This window comes from Muscardinus avellanarius (genome assembly GCF_963383645.1).
Source record: "Muscardinus avellanarius genome assembly, chromosome: 9".
NCBI lineage: Eukaryota > Metazoa > Chordata > Mammalia > Rodentia > Gliridae > Muscardinus > Muscardinus avellanarius.
The window spans coordinates 89,123,742-89,143,005 of record NC_137795.1 but is presented as its reverse complement, the minus strand read 5'-3'; the positions used below and the strand labels follow the sequence as shown (position 1 = coordinate 89,143,005).

Below are 19,264 nucleotides of genomic sequence, written 5' to 3'. Positions count from 1 at the left end.
AAATGGGGCTTCAAGTATTTCAGGTATTTATTTATTTATTCATTTATTTATTTATTGTACTGGAGATTGAACCCAGAAGCAGTCTACCTCCAAGCTACACCTCCAGCCAAATTTTTTTTTTGGGGGTGGTACTGGGGTTCCTGGAAGCCCTTCTACCTCTGGGCTACACTCCCAGACCTATTTTTATATTTTTATTTGGAAACAGGGACTCTTAAGCCAGCGCAGCTGGCTTCGAACCTGCGCGATTCTCCTGTCTCCGCCTCCCAAGCGTGGGGATTACAAGCGTGCGCCACCATGCCCGGCCTCCAATTTTTTTTTTAAATTTTTTTAATTGGTGTCTATTTTTTATTCTTTATTTTGAAACAGGGTCTCACTAAGTTGCCAGGCACCTCATTAAGTAGTTGAGGCTGGCCACAAACCTGTGGCCCTTCTATGTCAGCCTCCCAAGTGCTGGGATTACAAGTGTGCAACACCACGTCTGGCTGTATTTCAGGTGTTTAGTGTTTCATACTCTTAGTCTCCCGAAGGACAAGCAATCTTGATGACTGTGAGCAGGGGACTGGCAAGGGAAGGACACTTCTTAAGAACGTTAAGCCCATCAGTGAGCAGAGGCCATTTGCTAGAGCACTGGAGTGGCTACGACTGGGAAAAGCAACTTGAAGGCCAGTTTAAAAAGTAGGTTTAGGCCAGGGATAGGGGTGCACACTTGCAATCCCAGCATTTGGGAGGCTGAGCCAGGAGGATCGCGGTTTGAGAACAGCCCCAGCTAATACTTAGCGAGGCCCTTTGCAACTCAGTGAGAGTCTGTTTCAAAATAAAGAATAACAAATAGGGCTGGGGGTGTAGCTTGGAGGTAGAATACCCCTGGGTTCCATCCCCAGTAAAAAAAAAATTAAAAATATAAAATAAAAATGGAGGTTTAGCGAGAAACTTGGTTAACTTGTCTCTACTACTGTCCAGGGAGCTTTGATGACCTATTAAGATGACCCTTCAAGAGAAGTGTTCCTGCCCCATGGCTGGCATGGCTTCACAAGAATCTCTCTTAAAGACATCCAACTGGAGCTTGGGGGTCACAGCTCAGTGGAAGAGCATGTGCTTACCATGCATGAGCCCAAAAGAAAAAGAAAAGATACCAATGGCTTTGCTGCAGATTTCTAAGCTCGAAGCAGTCTACCAGGAGAGGGGCTCCCTCTGCATATTATTGCCCCATACTAGGCATACATCCTATTGTAAATTAGCCAGTTATTATGCTTGCACAAGCTGATCTTATATGGTGTGTGTGTGTGTGTGTGTGTGTGTATGTGTGTGTGTGTGTGTGTGTGTGCTTGTGGTATGGGGTTGGGGGTGAAACTCAGGGGCATTCTATCTCTGAGCTACACTCCAGCCCTTTTTTTATTTATTTTGAAACAGGGTCTTGCTAGGTTGTTGAGAGTCTCACTACTTGCTGAGCTGTCCTCGAAACTGGGATTCTCCTGTCTCAGCCTCCCAAGTACTGGGATTACATGTATGTGCCACCACCCCTGGACTATATGATTTTGAACAGTGCATATCAGGTGTGTTTTTTTTTTCAGGGAGAGCAACTTCAATTATAGTCCTGTAATGCAGATAATAGATCATCAATAGCAGTTCTCGGGTTAAATCATTCTTTAGCTAGAAGAAAAGTGTTAAAGCATGTGGACACAGTGCTTCACCATTTGAAGTGTTAACTTGGTCATCATGTGGGCTTTCTATGTGACAAAGAGCATATGTAAAAGAAAGATAAGGCAGCCGGGCGTGGTGGCGCACGCTTGTAATCGCAGTATTCGGGAGGCTGAGACCGGAGGGTCGTGGTTCGTGGACAGCCTCGGCTACTTAGTGAGGCCCTCTGCAACTCAGTGAGACCCAGTTTCAAATTAAAGAATAAAAGATAGGGCAGGGGGTGTAGCTGGGAGGTGGAATGCCCCTGGGTTCCAGCCCCAGTATCACACACAAAAAAAGGCAGCTAAAGAGCAGAGTCCCTATCACAGGTATTCTCAACATGTCCCTCCCTCTGTGTCTGTCTGCCTGCCTGTCTTTCTCTCTCTCTTGTACTGGGCCTTACACATGCCAGGCAAGCACTCTACCACTGAGCTATACCACAGCCCCTAAAATTCTAATTTTAAAGTAATACTTGTAAGCCGGGCGTGGTGGCGCATGCTTGTAATCCCCATGCTTGGGAGGCTGAGACAGGAGGATCGCACAGGTTCGAAGCCAGCCTCAGCTACTTAGTGAGGCTCTCAGCAACTTAGTGAGAACCTGTTTCCAAATAAAATATAAAATAGGTCTGAGAGTATAGCCCAGAGGTAGAAAACCCCTGAGTTCCACCCCCGGTACCACCAAAAAAATAAAATAATAATAATAAATTTTAAAAAAGTAATACTTGTTTAGCCACAACTTCAACCTGGCATTACTATTTCTTAGAGAAAAAAACCCACAGTTTTATAAGTAATCAACTCTTTTAATGAGCTATTCCTTCCTAAATGTGCAGCAGGCAACATTTCAACGTTAGGTAAAAGTAATTTCTAAAAAGAAAAAAAAACAGGAAAAAAAAATCTTAAATTTTTAAGTACTAAAAAATACCTGGACAACTACTTATCAAAGCATTCCCCTATACCATATCCCTGGGCTGACCATATAGTGACTCTCCTCTCTTTTCTCACATTCTGCATCCAGTTGCTTTAGCAAATTCCATTGGTCACGTGTGTGTGTGTGTGTTACTGGGGATTAACCCAGGGGCATTGGACCTCTAAGCTACACCCCCAGGCCTATTTTTTAGTTTTTTTAAATTTTTGAAACAGGGTCCCACTGAGTTGCTAAGGGCCTTGGTAAGTAGCTGAGGCTGTCTGCGAACCGTGATCCTCCAGTCTCAGCCTCCTGAACGCCCAGCTTTGAGCTGCTTCTTCTCTGTCCCCTTCCTCTTCTGTTCCTGCCACAATAGCTTCTTTTCTGTTCCTCAGACGTCAAGCAGGTTCCACCCCAGGGTGTTTTATGTGACATTCTTTTTTTGGGGGGAGGGGGTACTGGGGATTGAACTGAGGGACATTTCACCTCTGAGCTATACCTCAAGACCTTTTTATTTTATTTATTTATTTATTTATTTATTTATTTATTTATTTATTTATTTATTTTGTGGGTCTGGGGATGGAACCCAGGGGCATTTGACCTCAGAGCTATACCCCCTGCCCTATTTTTTATTCTTTATTTTGGGTCTCACTGAGTTGCAGAAGGCCTCACTAAGTAGCTGAGGCTGTCCCCGAACGTGATCCTCCAGGTCTCAGCCTCCTAAATGCTGGGATTACAAGCGTGAGCCACCACGCCTGGCTAAGACCTTTTTATTTTGAAACAGGGTCTTGCTAAGTTGCTAAGACTGGACTCAAACCTGCAATCCTTCTATCTCAGCCTCCCAAGGACTGGGATTACAGGTCTGTGCCACATAACACTTGAGTGGGTGGGGGAGAGTAACCAACTACCAACTAAATTATCAGTTGTAAGCAAAATATCGTGATAAAACAGAGTAACGGGGTCATGCCATTCAGACACCCCAGGGCAGAGGTAGGCTCTGGTGAGTTGTTTTGCCAGCTATTTTTGTTTTTCTTTCTTTTTAGTACTAGAGAGTGAGCCCAGGACCTTGCGCATGCCAGCAAGTGCCCTACCACTGAGGTACATCCCTAGCTTCTGCCAGCCATTTTTAATAACAGATAAATAGAGTACAGCATGAAAAAAGAGAAACCATAGAAAGTAGTTACTACCCGCCAGGCTCTCGATCTACAGCTGACCCTTACCTGCCAATGCCGAAGCTCAATCAGAGCTGCCCTCAGTGCGGTGAGAGCGTGCTATGGTTGAGCCAGTTACCCAGACAGAAGCACAGCTGTGCCATAACAGTGTAAAGCCAGAGTGAAAGTGAGACCGAGAGGCACTTTGTAAGTCTGAAAAGGAATGACACTTCTATTAAGTATTACTTGGGCAACTTATTAGGACTAAGGGCTATTCTGGATTAGAAAACTGTAGGGCGCATATAATAAAATTAGCTAAAAGTGGTAGATTTTCCAGGTTTGAGGAACACATACTACACACAATGGTTGACTGTGATTCCTATAGATCTAATGACTCGTTTAGAAAGTATGTGTAGGGGAGACCTAGTCTAGTGAAAGATGGAGAGAAAAGAAGAACCGCCATTATTTGACAGACACGGTCAATCTTAAGTAACGAACTCAGCCCACCCACAGACTTCTCTCCCTTGACTTGTTGCCATGGACCAATCCACTCATCTCATCTTTAGGGTAAAATCAAACATCCCCCAAATGCTGAATACCATTCTGATTCACACTCACACTCTAATGTATTCGATTTTTGAGTTTACCCAGCACTCGATCCTATCAATCCTAAATATAAAGAGAAAATGGCTTACAGTAGAAGTTGGTGTTAAGCTTGGATGGAAAAAGACAATTAAATAAGATAATTAAATGGAGATGAAGCAGCTTTGCAGTATCTACAAGCTCAGGCCATGGGGCTAGAAAGTGAACGGACGTGGACAACTCTGCCCAGAGTCAAGTTGAGGATGGCTGGTGACACTGCCCTGTCCCCTTCCAGTTTGTTTCTTGGGAAAGAGAGCAAAGGAAGGGGAGGCCCCAGGAACGAGCCAGGCGATCTTACCACATCAATCTCCGTGTTGGAATGTCCCATGTTACAAACGATGCAACTGTTCTTCATCCGGTCCAAGTGCTCTCTGGTTACCACATTCTTGTTACCTTAAAAACAGAGCGAAATCTACATGAAAAAGGATGAAGACGGACCCCTACCTCATACAATAAGAAAAATTAACTCCAAGCCAGGCGTGGTGGTGCACGCTTGTAATCCCAGCATTCGGGAGGCCGAGACCGGAGGATCGTGGTTCGCGGACAGCCTCAGCTACTGAGTGAGGCCCTTTGCAACTCAGTGAGACCCTGTTTCAAAATAAAGAATGAAAAATAGGTCTAGGGCCAGGTGTCGTGGCACACGCTTATAATCCCTGTGCTTGGGAGGCTGAGACAGGAAGATCGCACAGGTTCAAAGCCAGCCTTAGCTACTTAGTGAGGCTCTCAGCAACTTAGTGAAACCCGTTTCCAAATAAAATATAAAATATAGGTCTGGGAGTATAGCCCGGAGGTAGAAAGCCCCTGGATTCCACCCCTGGTACCACCAAAAAAAAAAAAAAAAAAAAAAAAACCCTCTGGGGGTGTAGCTCAGAGCTGGGTTCCACCCCCAGTACCACTAAATAAATAAATAAACAAACAAACAAATAAATAAACTTAAAAACTCATGATGTAAATAATACCACTAAGAAAGTGAAGCGACAATGCAGAGAATGGGACAAAATATTTGCAAATCATATAACTGAAAAGAGATTTGTATTTAGAATTTATAAGGAACTCTTTTTTGTTTGTTTGTTCTTTTTGGTGGTACTGGGGGTGGAACCCAGAGTCTTTTCTACCTCCGGGCTATACTCCCAGACCTATTTTTATACTTTATTTGGAAACAGGTTCTTACTAAGTTGCTGAGAACCTCACTAAGTAGCTGAGGTTGGCTTCAAACCTGTGCAATCCTCCTGTCTCAGCCTCTCAAATGCTGAGATTACAAGCGTGTGCCACCACGCCTGGCTTTTAAAGAACTCTTATAACTCAATAATAAAAAGACAAATAGCCAGCCACGCTGGTTTAAGAGACCCTTTTTCCAAATAAAAAAGTATAAAATAGGTCTGGGAGTATAGCCCGGAGGTAGAAGGGTTTCCAGGAACCCCAGTACCACCAAAAAAAAAAAAAAAGAAAAAAGAAAGAAAGAAAAAAAGGAAAAAAAGACAAATAACCCAATTTAAAAATGGACAAAGGATGTAAATAGATATTTCCCCAGAGAAGATATAAAAATGGCCCCCGAACACATAAAAAATGCTTAACTTAATTAGTCACTAGGGAAATAAAAATAAAAATCACAATGAAATATGCTTTAAGCCAGGTGTGGTGGCGCACACTTCTAATCCCAGTATTTAGGAAGTTAAGACAGGAGGAGGACTGCAGGTTCACAGCCAACCTCAGCAACTTAGTGAGACCTTGTTCTAAATAAAGACTAAAAAATAGGGTGGGGTATAGTTCAGAAGTAGAATGCCCCTGGGTTCAATCCCCAGTAACACACACACACACACACACACACACACACACACACACACACTCACACACACACACATCATGCTAAGTAAAATCAGTCAGTCATAAATGATCACATATTATTGATTCCATTTATATGAAAATATCAGAATAGGCAAATCTATAGAGATAGAATGATTAGTGTTTGTCTAGGGCTAGAGGAAGTTGAAGGATAGAACAAGGAATGACTGTTTCTGGAACTGGATAGTGGGATGTTGCACAACTTTACTAAAAAACACTGAATTATGCACTTTAAAAGGGCGAACTTTAGCTGGACGTGGTGGTGCACACTTGTGATCCCAGTACTTGGGAGGCTGAGACAGGAGGATCATGGGTTCGAGGACAGCCTAAGCAAGTAGGGAGACTCAGGAACCTAGTGAGACCCTGTTTCAAAGTAAAAATAAAATAGGACTGGGGTTGTAGCTCAGAGGTAGAATGCCCCTGGGTTCAATTTTCAGAACTAATAATAATAATTAAAAGGGTGAACTTTATGTTATGTTATTCATATCTCAAACATGATATTGTGGTGATGGCTGTACAATCTAGTGAATTCACTTGAAAACAGAGAATTGTATACTTCATTTATTTATTTATTTTGATGTGGGGGATTGAACCCAGGGCCTCTCAGCTACTCCCTCAGCCCAACTGTACACTTTATTTTTATTTTATTTATTTTTTTGGGTGGTTCTAGGGGTGGAACCCAGAGGCTTTCTACAGCCGGGCTCTACTCCCAGACCTAGTTTATATTTTATTTGGAAACAGGGTCTCACTAAGTTGCTGAGAGCCTCACTCAGTAGCTGAGGCTGGCTTCGAACCTGTGTGATCCTCCTCAGTCTCCCAAGCGCAGGGATTACAAGTGTGCACCATCATACCTGGCCTCAACTGAACACTTTAAATGGGTGAAATATACGGTATGGGAATTATATCTCAATCAAACCACTATAAAAATAATCCATAAAAATAATTAAATTTAGCCAGGCTTGGTGGCACATGCTTGTAATCCCAGCATCCCAGCATTCGGGAGGCTGAGACAGGAGGATCGTGGTTTGCAGACAGCTTCAGGTACTCAGTGTGGCCCTTTGCAACTCAATGAGACCCTGTTTCAAAATAAAGAATAAAAAATAGGGTTAGGGGTGTAGCTCGGAGGTCGAATGCCCCTGGGTTCCATCCTCAGTACCACAAAAGAGTGGAAGGAAGTTTTCTTGTAGAAATGACCTTTGGGCTGGGCATGGTGGCGCACGCTTGTAATCCCCGAGCTTGGGAGGCGGAGACAGGAGGATCGCGCAGGTTTGAAGCCAGCCGCACTGGCGTAAGAGACCCTGTTTCAAAAATATAAAATAGGTCTGGGAGTGTAGCCCAGAGGTAGAAGGGCTTCCAGGAACCCCAGTACCACCAAAAAATAAAAAATAAAAAAAAGGAATGACCTTTGGTCAGAGCTCTAAAGAAGAAGGGAGAACATGAGCGAGACCACTGGTTTTGTGGACTACTATCGCTGGCTTTGAGAGTTTGCTTTTCAGGACACTTCCAATCATCTTCCACTTTGCATGAACGTGCTCCCATTCAGTAGGTCACAGTCCTACCTGTACAGGTAATAACAATGTCCACTTGTCGGATGACCTCATTTAATTTCACCAGTCGAAATCCATCCATACTGTGGAAATAAAGCGAGATCAGTTAACCTAAGCAGGCTGCTCGGGGGCCTTAGGCCACAGCACCCACAGTGTCACTTCTTGAGGCAGCTGGACTATTCTCATCAGGGAAAAATTCAAACGATTCCTTCGGTTCATATAGGAGGGAAATAAAAAGTTCCTTTACATCACTGGAACTTCTTCCTTCCTGATAATGGGGAGCCAGGGGTTACCATGAGATTCCCCAGCTGAGTTCCTAGAAAGGGGCGGGGAGCCAGTGGCTCTACGAGTCAACAGAAACTGCTCTTGCAATAGCATCAATAATCTCCTGAGAAACTAAGCCAAAATGTTTCTCAGACTCCTATACTACTTGGTTCCTTCAGTGATGTTACACATTATTTGCTGTCTTTAAACTCTGTGCTCCTGGGACTCCATGATCTCCTTCTCACCTGGTTTTTCTCCCTTTTTTTTGGGGGGGGGCGGGTCTGGGGATGGAACCCAGGGGCATTTGACCTCCGAGCTACACCCCCTGCCCTATTTTTATTCTTTATTTTGAAACAGGGTCTCACTGAGTTGCAGAGGGTCTCGCTAAGTAGCTGAGGCTGTCCGCGAACCGCGATCCTCCAGTCTCAGCCTCCCAAACGCTGGGGTTACAAGCGTGCGCCACCACGCCCGGCTCTCCTGTTTTTCTAATTGTCTCTTTTCAACCTCAGCCAACCTTTAAATATTGGGCGTCTGTAAGGTTTTGCCCTGGAACCTTCTCTATTTTTCAGGTTTCATTCCTACCTTGCCCTTGGCTGCAAACGAGCATTTCCCTGTGGCTGATTTGCACATGTGAATCTTTAACTTAGATTTTTCTGAAGCTGCGTAGCCAGGGATCAAATTGTCCCCTAGATAGCTCCTCATTGATGTCTTAGAAAGATCTCAAATGTACTGTGTTTAAACATAAACTCATGATCTCCTCTACACTCCATCTCCAATATTTTTTCCATATCTTTTGCCTTGAATAGTGGCATTGCTACTCACCCGCCTATATCAGCCAAATTAACTAGAACGCCCTCGCCCACTGCTCTTCCCTAACCGAAGTCGTCACTAAACCTGGTCGGTTCTATTTTCTTAATTCCTTAAGAGTCTCTTGAGCCTGGCGTGGTGGTGCATGCCTGTATTCCAGCACTTGGGAGGCTGAGACAGGAGGATCGCGGATCACGGCCAGCCTCAGCTACTTAGTGAGGCCCTTTGCAACTCAGTGAGACCTGGTTTCAAAAAATAAAGAATAAAACATAGGGCTGGGGCTGTAGCTCGACTGGGTTCCATCCCCAGGACTGCAGGGAAAAAGAAAAAGAAAAAGTCTCTTGAATCTCTCTGTCTCCTCTTCTCCATATAAGCTGGCCTTGCTTAAGTTCAGGTTTCATTTCTTCTAGAGTTTTTTTGTTTTGTTTTGTTTTGGTACTGGGGTTCCTGGAAACCCTTCTACCACCAGGCTACACTCCCAGAACTATTTTATATTTTTATTTGGAAACAGGGTCTCTTAAGCCAACACAGCTGGCTTCGAACCTGTGCGATCCTCCTGTCTCTGCCTCCCAAGCGCGGGGATTACAAGCGTGCGCCACCACGCCCGGCTAGGTCTCATTTCTTGCTTCGATTATTGTAGTGACCCCTGGTAGAATTTCACTGCCTCTAGTTTACAGATTTCAAAATTATTATTTTTAAATTTTTTTATTGGTGCACTGTATTCATACATCATAATGGGATAAAAAAAGAACTTTTGTAGACATACATGCACACATCGCCCAATTAGCCCCTACCAGATTCCCACCCCGTTCCCTCCCCATCCCTCCTTCCCATGCTTAGCTTAGTGGTTGACATCTAGTATTATAGCAATTTATCCAAAATTAACAATGATAATCTCACAGAACAGTTTCATTTGTCTGATACCAAGCTTTTGATGACTTAAAGATAACATTTCAATATTTCTTTTTGCTTTCTTCCTTACCAGAGAATATTTTTTTGGGCGAAACTATCATACATTTATTTATTTATTTTTCAGAAAAAAAATCTATCCTAATATGGACTCTAGATACCCAAAACAATCTCAAAAAAGAACAAAGACAGATTTCAAAATTATTTTGAGGAGTGATTTCCCTAAATGCAATAGAGACGCATTACGTTCTCACTTGAAGTACTTTGGTACTCCCCTCCCTTCTCCCTCTCTGCCTGCTTGCCTCCTTTTCTCCCTCCCTCCTTTCATTACATGCTGGGTGCTGAACCCAGGGCCTTGTGTGTGCTAAGCACACTCACTGCACCTGAGCTGCAACCCCAGCCCCTCGTTCTTCATAGGCCGCTGTTTTCAAGGGGCATCGATGGCATATGGAGACTGTAGGGGCATCTTGCTCTCAGCCCAAAGCATCCCCCGTCACTGTTTCCACAGGAATTCTAAATGTTTGCTTCTCTCAGAGCAGAGCTCCTTGACCTCTGAAAGACAGAGGCTTCAGCCGAGGCAGCTTCTGTCGGGATGCGGCCTCTTTAGGACAGGCTGCGAGGCCACAGGGCGGCCCGCGGGACGGCGGGTGGCGGGGCAGGACTCCCTTGGGAGCTTACCAGGCTTGCAGGGCACAGATGGGGTCGATCTCAGTGACATACACAATGGAGCCCATGGCTTTCAGAGCAGCGCAGCACCCCTTCCCCACCTAGCAGGGGAGAGGGTACACAGTGAGAAAAAGAGGTGAGGAAATCGTTTCTCGGAGCTTCTGGTAAAGGGTACTCCACCCCCAAAAAGAATTTCACTGAATAGATTCGTGCTTGGGAAAAAAACAAATAAAAGCAGTTCATAAACAAACCCCCGGCCCCTGCTTAGCACATTCAAGTGCTTAAGGAACACCCACACTCACGGTGGAGAATCAAAACACAAGCTAAAAGAACATCACACACACTGGTGCCAGAACAAGTCAGAAAATTAATCTAAGGGGAAAAATGGCAAACATGTAAAGAGAACAAGAAAGATTGTACTTTTATCAGGGGGCCTCTCTAGTTATTGATTTCCCAACTAAATTTTAAGTAAATATACTCTATGTCCATATGTATGGAAAATTCTAGAATATTCCAGCAAAAAATAACGGAAACGCCTAATAAATGAAAAGTGAACTTTACCTCTCCATAGCCGCACACCACCACTTGTTTTCCACCAAACATCATGTCTGTTGTCCTTTTAAGTCTAAGGGGAAAACACATTTAAGTCAGAGGGAAAAAAAATCTTCTCATTTCTCCCCTGAGAAATCTAACATGCCAAAAAAAAAAAAAAAAAAAATCTTGGTTTTTGTGTTTTGTTGTTGTTTGTTGTTCATTTTGGGGGGTACTGAGGTTGAGCCCGGAGGCATCTACCTATGAGCTCCAGCCCCAGTCCTATTTTATTTATTTGGAAACAGGATCTTGACAAGTCGCTGAAGCTGCCTGTGACTCTGCGATCCTCCTGTCTCAGCCCCAGTCCTGGGGTTTCAGCCTTGTGTCACTGTGCCTGGCTTTGTTTTTTCATTTTGAAAGAAAGCATTGTTTCTACCCTAGAGAAACTAATTACCAGAAAAAAAAGGTTGAATAAGTACATATTTTTTTGATGTGAGACTATAAGGCACCAATAAAAGTATAAAAAATACATTTTTTTTTGCAGTACTGGGGATTGAACCCAGTGGCATTCTACCTCCGAGCTATACCCACAGCCCTATTTTTTATTCTTTATTTTGAAATAGGGTCTCATTAAATTGCTGAGGGCCTCACTAAGTAGTTGAGGCTGGCCTCAAACCTGTGATTCTCCTGTCTCAGCTTCTCAAGTACTGGGATTACAAGTGTGCGCCACCATGCCTGGCTTAAAAATACATATTTTCTCATTCCAACTAATTTTATCCATATGTGAGGTTTTTCTTTTCTTTTCTTTTCGTACTGGGGGTGGAACCCAGAGACTTTCTACCTCTGGACTATACTCCCAGACCAATTTTTTTCTATTTTATTTGGAAACAGGGTCTCACTAAGTTGCTGAGAGCCTCACTAAGTAGCTGAGGCTGGCTTCGAACCTGTGTGATCCTCCTGTCTCAGCCTCCGAAGCATGGGGATTACAAGTGTGTGCTACCACGCCCAGCAGGGGTTTTCTCTTTTACTCTTTTCTTGGGAATGGTATAGAAAAAGATTTAGATTACACAGTATTTTTATTTATTTAATTTTTTGGTGGTACTGGGGGTGGAACCCAGAGGCTTTCTACTTCCGAGCTATACTCCCAAACCCAATTTAAACTTTATTTGGAAACAGGGTCTCACTAAATTGCTGAGAGCCTCACTAAGTAGCTGAGGCTGGCTTTGAACCTGTACAATCCTCCTGTCTCAGCCTATTAAGCGGTGGGATTATAAGCGTGCGCCACCACGCCCGGCTGAAATATATACTTTTTAAAATGATTTGGCAACTCTACTAAAAAGAACTATATAACTGCATGCACCTAATGAAGTCCATTAAATACAATCAAGACAGAGATAATTTGTGTGTATGGGGGAGGTACTGGGAATTCTATCTCTGAGTTATATCCCTGGCTTTTAAAAAATTTTTTCAAAATATTGAAACAGGATCTTTTTTTATGGTGCTGGGGATGGAACCCAGGAGAATTCTACCTCTGAGAAATACTCCTAGCCCTATTTTTTATTCTTTATTTTGAAACAGGTCTCCCTGAGTTGCAAAGGGCCTCACTAAGTAGCTGAAGCTATCTTCAAACTGTGATCCTCCTGTCTCAGCCTCCCGAATGCTGGGATTAGAAGCGTGTGCCACCATATCAGGCTTGAAACAGGGTCTTGCTGAGTGACTGCACACAGATCTTGAACCTGGCATCCTCCTGCCTCAGCCTCCCAAGTAATGAGATTACAGGTGTGTGCCACTGTGCCTGGCTCAGAGGTAATTCTTAGTGAGGAAAGAGATAAGTCTGAGCTGGGTGTGGTGGCACCGGCTTATAATTCCAGTATTTGGGAGGGTAAGACAGGAGGATTTCAGGTTTGAGGTCAGCCTCAGCAACTTAGACTCTCAGCAACCTAGTGAGACCCTGTTTCAAAATAAAACGAATAAAATAGGACCAGGAATATAACGCAGAAGTAGAATGCCCCTGAGTTCAATCCCAAGTACCATCATCACCAAATAAATAAATAAATAAATAAATAAATAAATAAACAAATAAATATTAAAAAGTGGCTGTTTTCCTACCGGACTCAGAAATCATGGCTTAGGGGAGTGGTCCTGGAATGGCTAGCACGTCAAAAAGAATCAAGAGCCAGCGTTCCTGCCTGCCTTCCAAGCTACACCCCCAGTCCTTTCTATTTTTTATTTTGAAACAGTCTCTAGGTTGCTGAGAGTCTTACTAAGTTGCAAGGCTGGTCTCCAACCTTCCTCCTGTCTCAGCCTCCCATGCATTACAGTCATGTGCCGCTAGGTCTGGCCAAGTGATTGTGTTTCTGAGCCACTTTTGCTTTGACTATGCTCCTCAAGCCTTTCCTTCTATCTTCCCAGAAGAGCCCTCTCTGTGTGACTACAGATGGCCGTGGTGGAATGGGAATATCACTGACACCATGGCTCTGTGAGTGACAGCCAGGCTGTGGATTAATTTCAGTTAGACAGCAATTTCCCTACAGTCTTAGGATCCCAGATCTGCCTCAGCGTTTAATGATAAAGAATAGAAAAGACCTCAGCCAAAGACTTTTGAGGGAAAAGGGGCAGTAAACTGTCTGGTGCTATATAGAAATCACGCGAGCCTGGCGTGGTGGCACACACCTTTAATCCCAGTACTTGGGAGCCTAAGTCAGGAGGATAACAGGTTTGAAGCCAGCCTCAGCAACTTAGTGAGACCCTTTTTCAAGATGAAAAATAAAATAAGTCTGGGGTGTAGCTCGGAGGTAGAATGCTCCTGAGTTCAATCCCTATATGTGTGCGCGCGCGCGTGCGTGCGCACACACACACACACACACACACACACACACACACACACACACACACACCATGCCAGGACTCTTGATTTCTCTCAAGTTCTTTTAGCCCCAGGTCCTCTAGAAGGTCTCCTATAACATGACCTAGTTTATGATCAACGTCCTGGCTAGCGGAGCCGCTGGGCTATCCTTTTCCTTCCTACCAGGTGGCGCCTCGGTCTCCAGAAGGTTGTGCTTATACCACATCTGGCCCCACAGCCCAGTTATAGCAGCATTCTCTAGGAGGAGAGCCACAGGGCTTCTGGCATGTTACAGTGTCCTTGTGACCAGCCCCACGTTAGAGAAGGCCATCACCCACTCCTTCCTTGTCTGGGTGCTCCTCTGGAGGAGTGTCCTCTCCTTCCCATGCGGTCCTCCCTGGGGCACAGTTCACATCTCTTTCTTCTCTCCTGCTCTTATCGCCTCCGAGAGGAACAGCTGCTCTCGGCCCATTTGCAGCGACTACTGAGCTCACGCCGCCAGCGTGTTTCTGGTGAATAGCTGATGTTCTCATATTGCTTCACTGTGAAGTCCAACCTGAATCCCCGCTTCCCTGCTTCTCTCTCTCTCACTTTCGTATGTTTCTGACTTTAAGAAGTCTTTCTCACCTAGAGGGTAAACTGGTCCGGTGGGAATCTATTCATTTTTATGAACGAGAGCAGGTACCTTTATGCATTTTTAATTTGTTTGTTTTTGGTACTGAGGATTAGATCAGGGGCATTCTCCCTTTGAGCTAGACCCCCAGCCCTTTTTTACTTTGAAACAGGGTCTAAGTTGCCGAAGGTCTTGTTAAATTGCTGAGGCTGGCCTTACACCTGCAGTTCTCTTGTCTCAGCCTCCTGAATACTGGGATTATAGGTGTGTGCTACCACGCCCAAATAATAGCTGAATCTAGTATAGTCCAATTGTGGGTTTACAGATTTGCAACCTGAAAAGTCCAAATGAAACCTAGTTGCAGATAAGTAAATATTTTAGTAAAATATACCCAGAATACTATTGATTTGGTCAAGCTCAAGATATTCACAACAATAACCTTTATATGTACACAAAAGAAAAGATAGTCAATCATATACTGATGGACTAAGAATTTACTAAAATGTTCAACCTACCTAATACTACTATTGATTCTATAGTAGTAATAACTAATGATAGAATTTGCCTTGAACAGCCCCCAATTAAAAAAGATTTTAAAGCAAAAAGCTTCCTCTAAGGTCTAACTCAACCCTAAATTTTTTTTTTCCTATACTGGGGATAGAATCCAGGGGCATTCTACCTCTGAGCTACACCCCTAGCCCTATTTTTTTTTTTTTTGAAACAGGGTCTCGCTGAGTTGCAAAGGGCCTCACTAAGTAGCTGAGGCTGTCTGTGAACTGGGATCCTCCTGTCTTAGCCTCCCAAATGCTGGGATTATAAGTGTGCACCACCACGCCTGGCTTCAACCCTAAAATGTACTATACAGAGTTCTAGAAAGAATGAGCAGACTTACCTAATCTCATTAATACTCTAAGAAGTGGGTCTGATTATCACCGTTTCACAGATGAGGAACTATGCACAAAGGGATTCAGCAATCCATGGAATTATAGTTCATAAATAACAGTCATCATGCTGGTTTCAATGCCTGTGGAGTTGCCACCCAGCACACCACCTGGCACTCAGACTGGCTATAGCAATGTGGGCCATGGAAGCTTTCTTCCTTTTTCCATTAGCCTATACAAAAAGCCGGGCGTGGTGAGGCACTCTTGTAATCCCAGAGCTTGGGAGGCTGAGACAGGAGAATCGCACAGGTTCGAAGACAGCCTCAGCTACTGAGTGAGGCTCTCAGCAACTTAGTGAGACCCTGTTTTCAAATAAATTATAAAAAAATAGGGCTGGGGGTGTAGCCTGGAGGTAGAAAGCCCCTGGGTTCCACCCCCCAGTACCATAAAAAAAAAAAACTATACAAGATGCAGTATTCTAAACCAGCTTAATGGTTTCATCTAGGAAATTATGGGGCGCTACACAGTTTAAATCTGAAATGTCCCCCAAAGGCCTGTGTGTTGAAGGCTTGGTCCTCAGTTTGGCTCTACTGGGAGATACTGGAAACTAAGAGGTGGAGACTCCTCCCTCCAGTCATTAGAGACAAGTCCTTGAAGGATGTTGGGACCTAGTCCCTTTCTCTTCCTTTCTTTTCGTGTCTTGGCCATGAGTGAGCAGCTTTGCTTCACCACGGCTCCTCCTGTGATGCGCTACCTGCTGCAGGCCTCAGAGCAATTGGGCCAACTGGCCATGGGTGAAAGCTCTAAAACTGTGAGCCAAAATAAACCTTTTCCTTTTGTAAGCTGATCATCTCAGGTACTTGTTACAGCAACACAAAGTTGGCTCATACTCATCCACTTTCCTAGCAGCGATGAAGGAAAGTCAGAACTCAAGTGTGGAAACAAAGTGAGCATTCCAAGAACACAGCATTTGGTATATACCAAGGTAGAGCTTGTCACACAAGTTGTACGGATCTGAAAAACTAGAAATTCCTCTGGGAACTGATTGTTTGCTCACCACAAGTTTCCATATGGCCAGAAAATTCTATGATCGTTTGAATATAAGGATTATACAATAGAGTATGAGACATGACCTGGAAAGGATAAAGGAACTTTTCTTTCAAACTATCCAAGATATTTGCTTGTTTATACTGATTTTAGTTAATGACTCACAGGCCCAATAGGGTCACAAAGTAAGAATTCTGCCTATTAATAGATAGGAGCTAGTCTCATTTTTTAAGTGGAATAGATTTTGTTGTAATAGTGATAGCAATGCAGCTATGGGTTATAAAATATTGTGTGTGATGTGGTAACAGATTCAGAGGTGCCATATGAGTCATTTCCAGAAATAACCAAAACCAAAAAAAATTAGAACCTTAACTCAGTAACTCAAGTTCATCTCAAAGATAATAAACATTACCCATCAAGAATTGATTCACGGCAACAGTAGAGGTTGTCAAATTTTTGTTTGGTAACTGAGTCATTGACATTCATGGCTGGAACACACAGCTTTCCAGCCTTGGACAGTTGGTACAGCCTAGAGAAATCAAGACATATAAAAAGAAAGAGAAGTCAAGAAATATAAAACAACAAGATGTTACAATCTACTGTTGGTTTTATATCAATCCCCAAAATATGATAGGGTAGGCATGAGCGCATAAGACAAGACTAGACTCATCGTATTAGGTGAACACCGAGAAATAAACAATGTGTTTCTAAGCTAGGCACAAGCACACGCCTGCAATTTCAGTATTTGGGAGGCTGAGAGAGGTGGATCTCAGGTTTGAGGCCAGCTTTAGCAACTTGGCAAGACCCTCAGGAACTTAGTGAGATGTTGTTTCAAAATAAAAAATAAAATAGGGCTGGGAATGTAATTCAGAGGTAGAATGTTCCTAGGTTCAATCTTCAGTACCAACCAACCAACCAACCAATCCCCCAAAGAATGTGTTTGTTTGATTTATTTATTTATTTATTTATTATTTATTTATTTATTTAATGTGTGGTATTGGGGATGGAACCCAAGGGCATTCTACCTCCGAGCTACACCCCCAGCCCTATTTTTTATTCTTTATTTTGGAACAGGGTCTCACCGGGTTGCAAAGGGCCTCATGAAGTAGCTGAGGCCAGCTGCAAACTACAATCTTCCAGTCTCAGGCTCCCAAATGCTGGGATTACAAGCATGTGCCACCATGCCCGGCTTATTCTTTTATTTTTGAAACAGGGTCTCACTAAATTGCAGAGGGCCTCACTAAGTAGATGAGGCTGGCTTCGAACCTGCATGATCCTCCTGTTTCAGCCTCCCAAGTACTGGGATTATAAGCATGCGCCATCACGTCTGGATTTTTATTCTTTATTTTTGAAGCAGGGTCTAAGTTGCAGAGAGCCTCAGTAAGTATGCTGAGGCTGGCTGCAAACCTGCAATCCTCCGTCCCAGACTCCCAAGTATTGGGATTACAAGTGTGTGCTACCATGCTTGGCTCATAAAATGTATTTCTAATGGCTATATACAACTTAACAATAAAGATCTCATTCAAAAGTCATGTGAGGCCGGGCACGGTGGCGCATGCTTGTAATCCCCGCGCTTGAGAGGCGGAGACAGGAGGATCGCGCTGATTCGAAGCCAGCTGCACTGGCTTAAGAGACTCTGTTTCCAAATAAAAATAGGTCTGGGAGTGTAGCCCGGAGGTAGAAGGGCCTCCAGGAACCCTAGTACCACACACACACACAAAAAGTCATGTGAGGAAAATCCATAATCTAACTCTAAATTTTAAAGCCCTAAATGTAAAATTAAAACTTGCATATTAATTTTATTTCCCCTTTTAAATATAAAAGTAGTAGCTTTATACACATACCTATAGATATGCATATATATAATTATATTTTAAATGAGTCAATTAGAATTAGACCTATTTGTTTTACTAAAAATTCATCCCAGTCTGCCGGGTGTGGTGGCGCACGCTTATAATCTCCGCATTTGGGAGGCTGAGACAGGAGGATTGCGCAGGTTCGAAGCCAGCCTCAGCTACTTAGTGAGGCTCTCAGCAATTTAGTGAGACCCTGTTTCCTAATAAAGTATAAAATGGGTCTGGGAGTATAGCCCAGAAGTAGAAAGCCTCTGGGTTCCACCCCCAGTACCACCAAAAATAAAAAATAAAAAATAAAAATACATCCCAGTCTAAGAGTCTAAATGCCTATTTTAGTCCATAGTTTTGTATTTTCAAAAAAAAATCACAATACACTGAAGTAGTCATGGGGGCTTATACAGAATTTATTATTTTTTATTTTTTTGCGGGTCTGGGGATGGAACCCAGGAACATTCAACCTCCAAGCCACATCCCCTGCCCTATTTTTTTTTTTATTCTTTAGTTTTAAAACCAAGTCTCACTGAGTTGCAGAGGGCCTCACTAAGTAGCTGAGGCTGTCCCCGAACCGCAATCCTCCGGTCTCAGCATCCCAAATGCTGGGATTACAAGCATGCGCCACCGCGCCTGGCTGCTTATAAAGAAATTATTTCCCCTAATTTTTATATCATACTTTCAGTTCTTTATAGGTATAAATAGCAAACAGGAATGATTCCAGTTTAACTCAGGGAATTAGTGCTCATTTGGGAACAGAACCCTAGGTCCTTGCTCTCTGTGTGAGTGTATAAGCTCTGTGAAGACACAGGCTTTTTTCCATTTTGTCCACAGCTAGATCCCTAGCACCCACGGCTGCAGTGCCTCACTCACTTCAGAAATTCAAGAAATATTTGCTGAAAAAATGAATTTGTCGAGCCGGGCGTGGTGGCGCACGCTTGTAATCCCTGAGTTTAGGAGGCTGAGACAGGAGGATCGCACAGGTTCGAAGCCAGCCTCAGCTAATTAGTGAGCTCTCAGCAACTTAGTGAGACCCTGTTTCCAAATAAAATATAAAAAAGGTCTGGGAGTAGAGCTGGATGTAGAAAGCCT

General features: G+C 43.5%; 1 protein-coding gene across 1 annotated transcript in view; it reads right to left on the bottom strand.

The window, feature by feature from the left end:
• The window catches only part of AHCYL2 (adenosylhomocysteinase like 2), a gene marked incomplete at both ends in the record, with an annotated part of 216,821 nt that overhangs the window by 9,103 nt on the left and 188,454 nt on the right, over positions 1-19,264 (bottom strand). Inside the window, 5 exons of the mRNA XM_080701226.1 lie at positions 4,672-4,766; positions 7,775-7,845; positions 10,421-10,509; positions 10,970-11,033; positions 16,738-16,854. Coding sequence (XP_080557352.1) covers positions 4,672-4,766; positions 7,775-7,845; positions 10,421-10,509; positions 10,970-11,033; positions 16,738-16,854 — 436 coding nt within the window. The remainder of the gene's footprint in view (positions 1-4,671; positions 4,767-7,774; positions 7,846-10,420; positions 10,510-10,969; positions 11,034-16,737; positions 16,855-19,264) is intronic.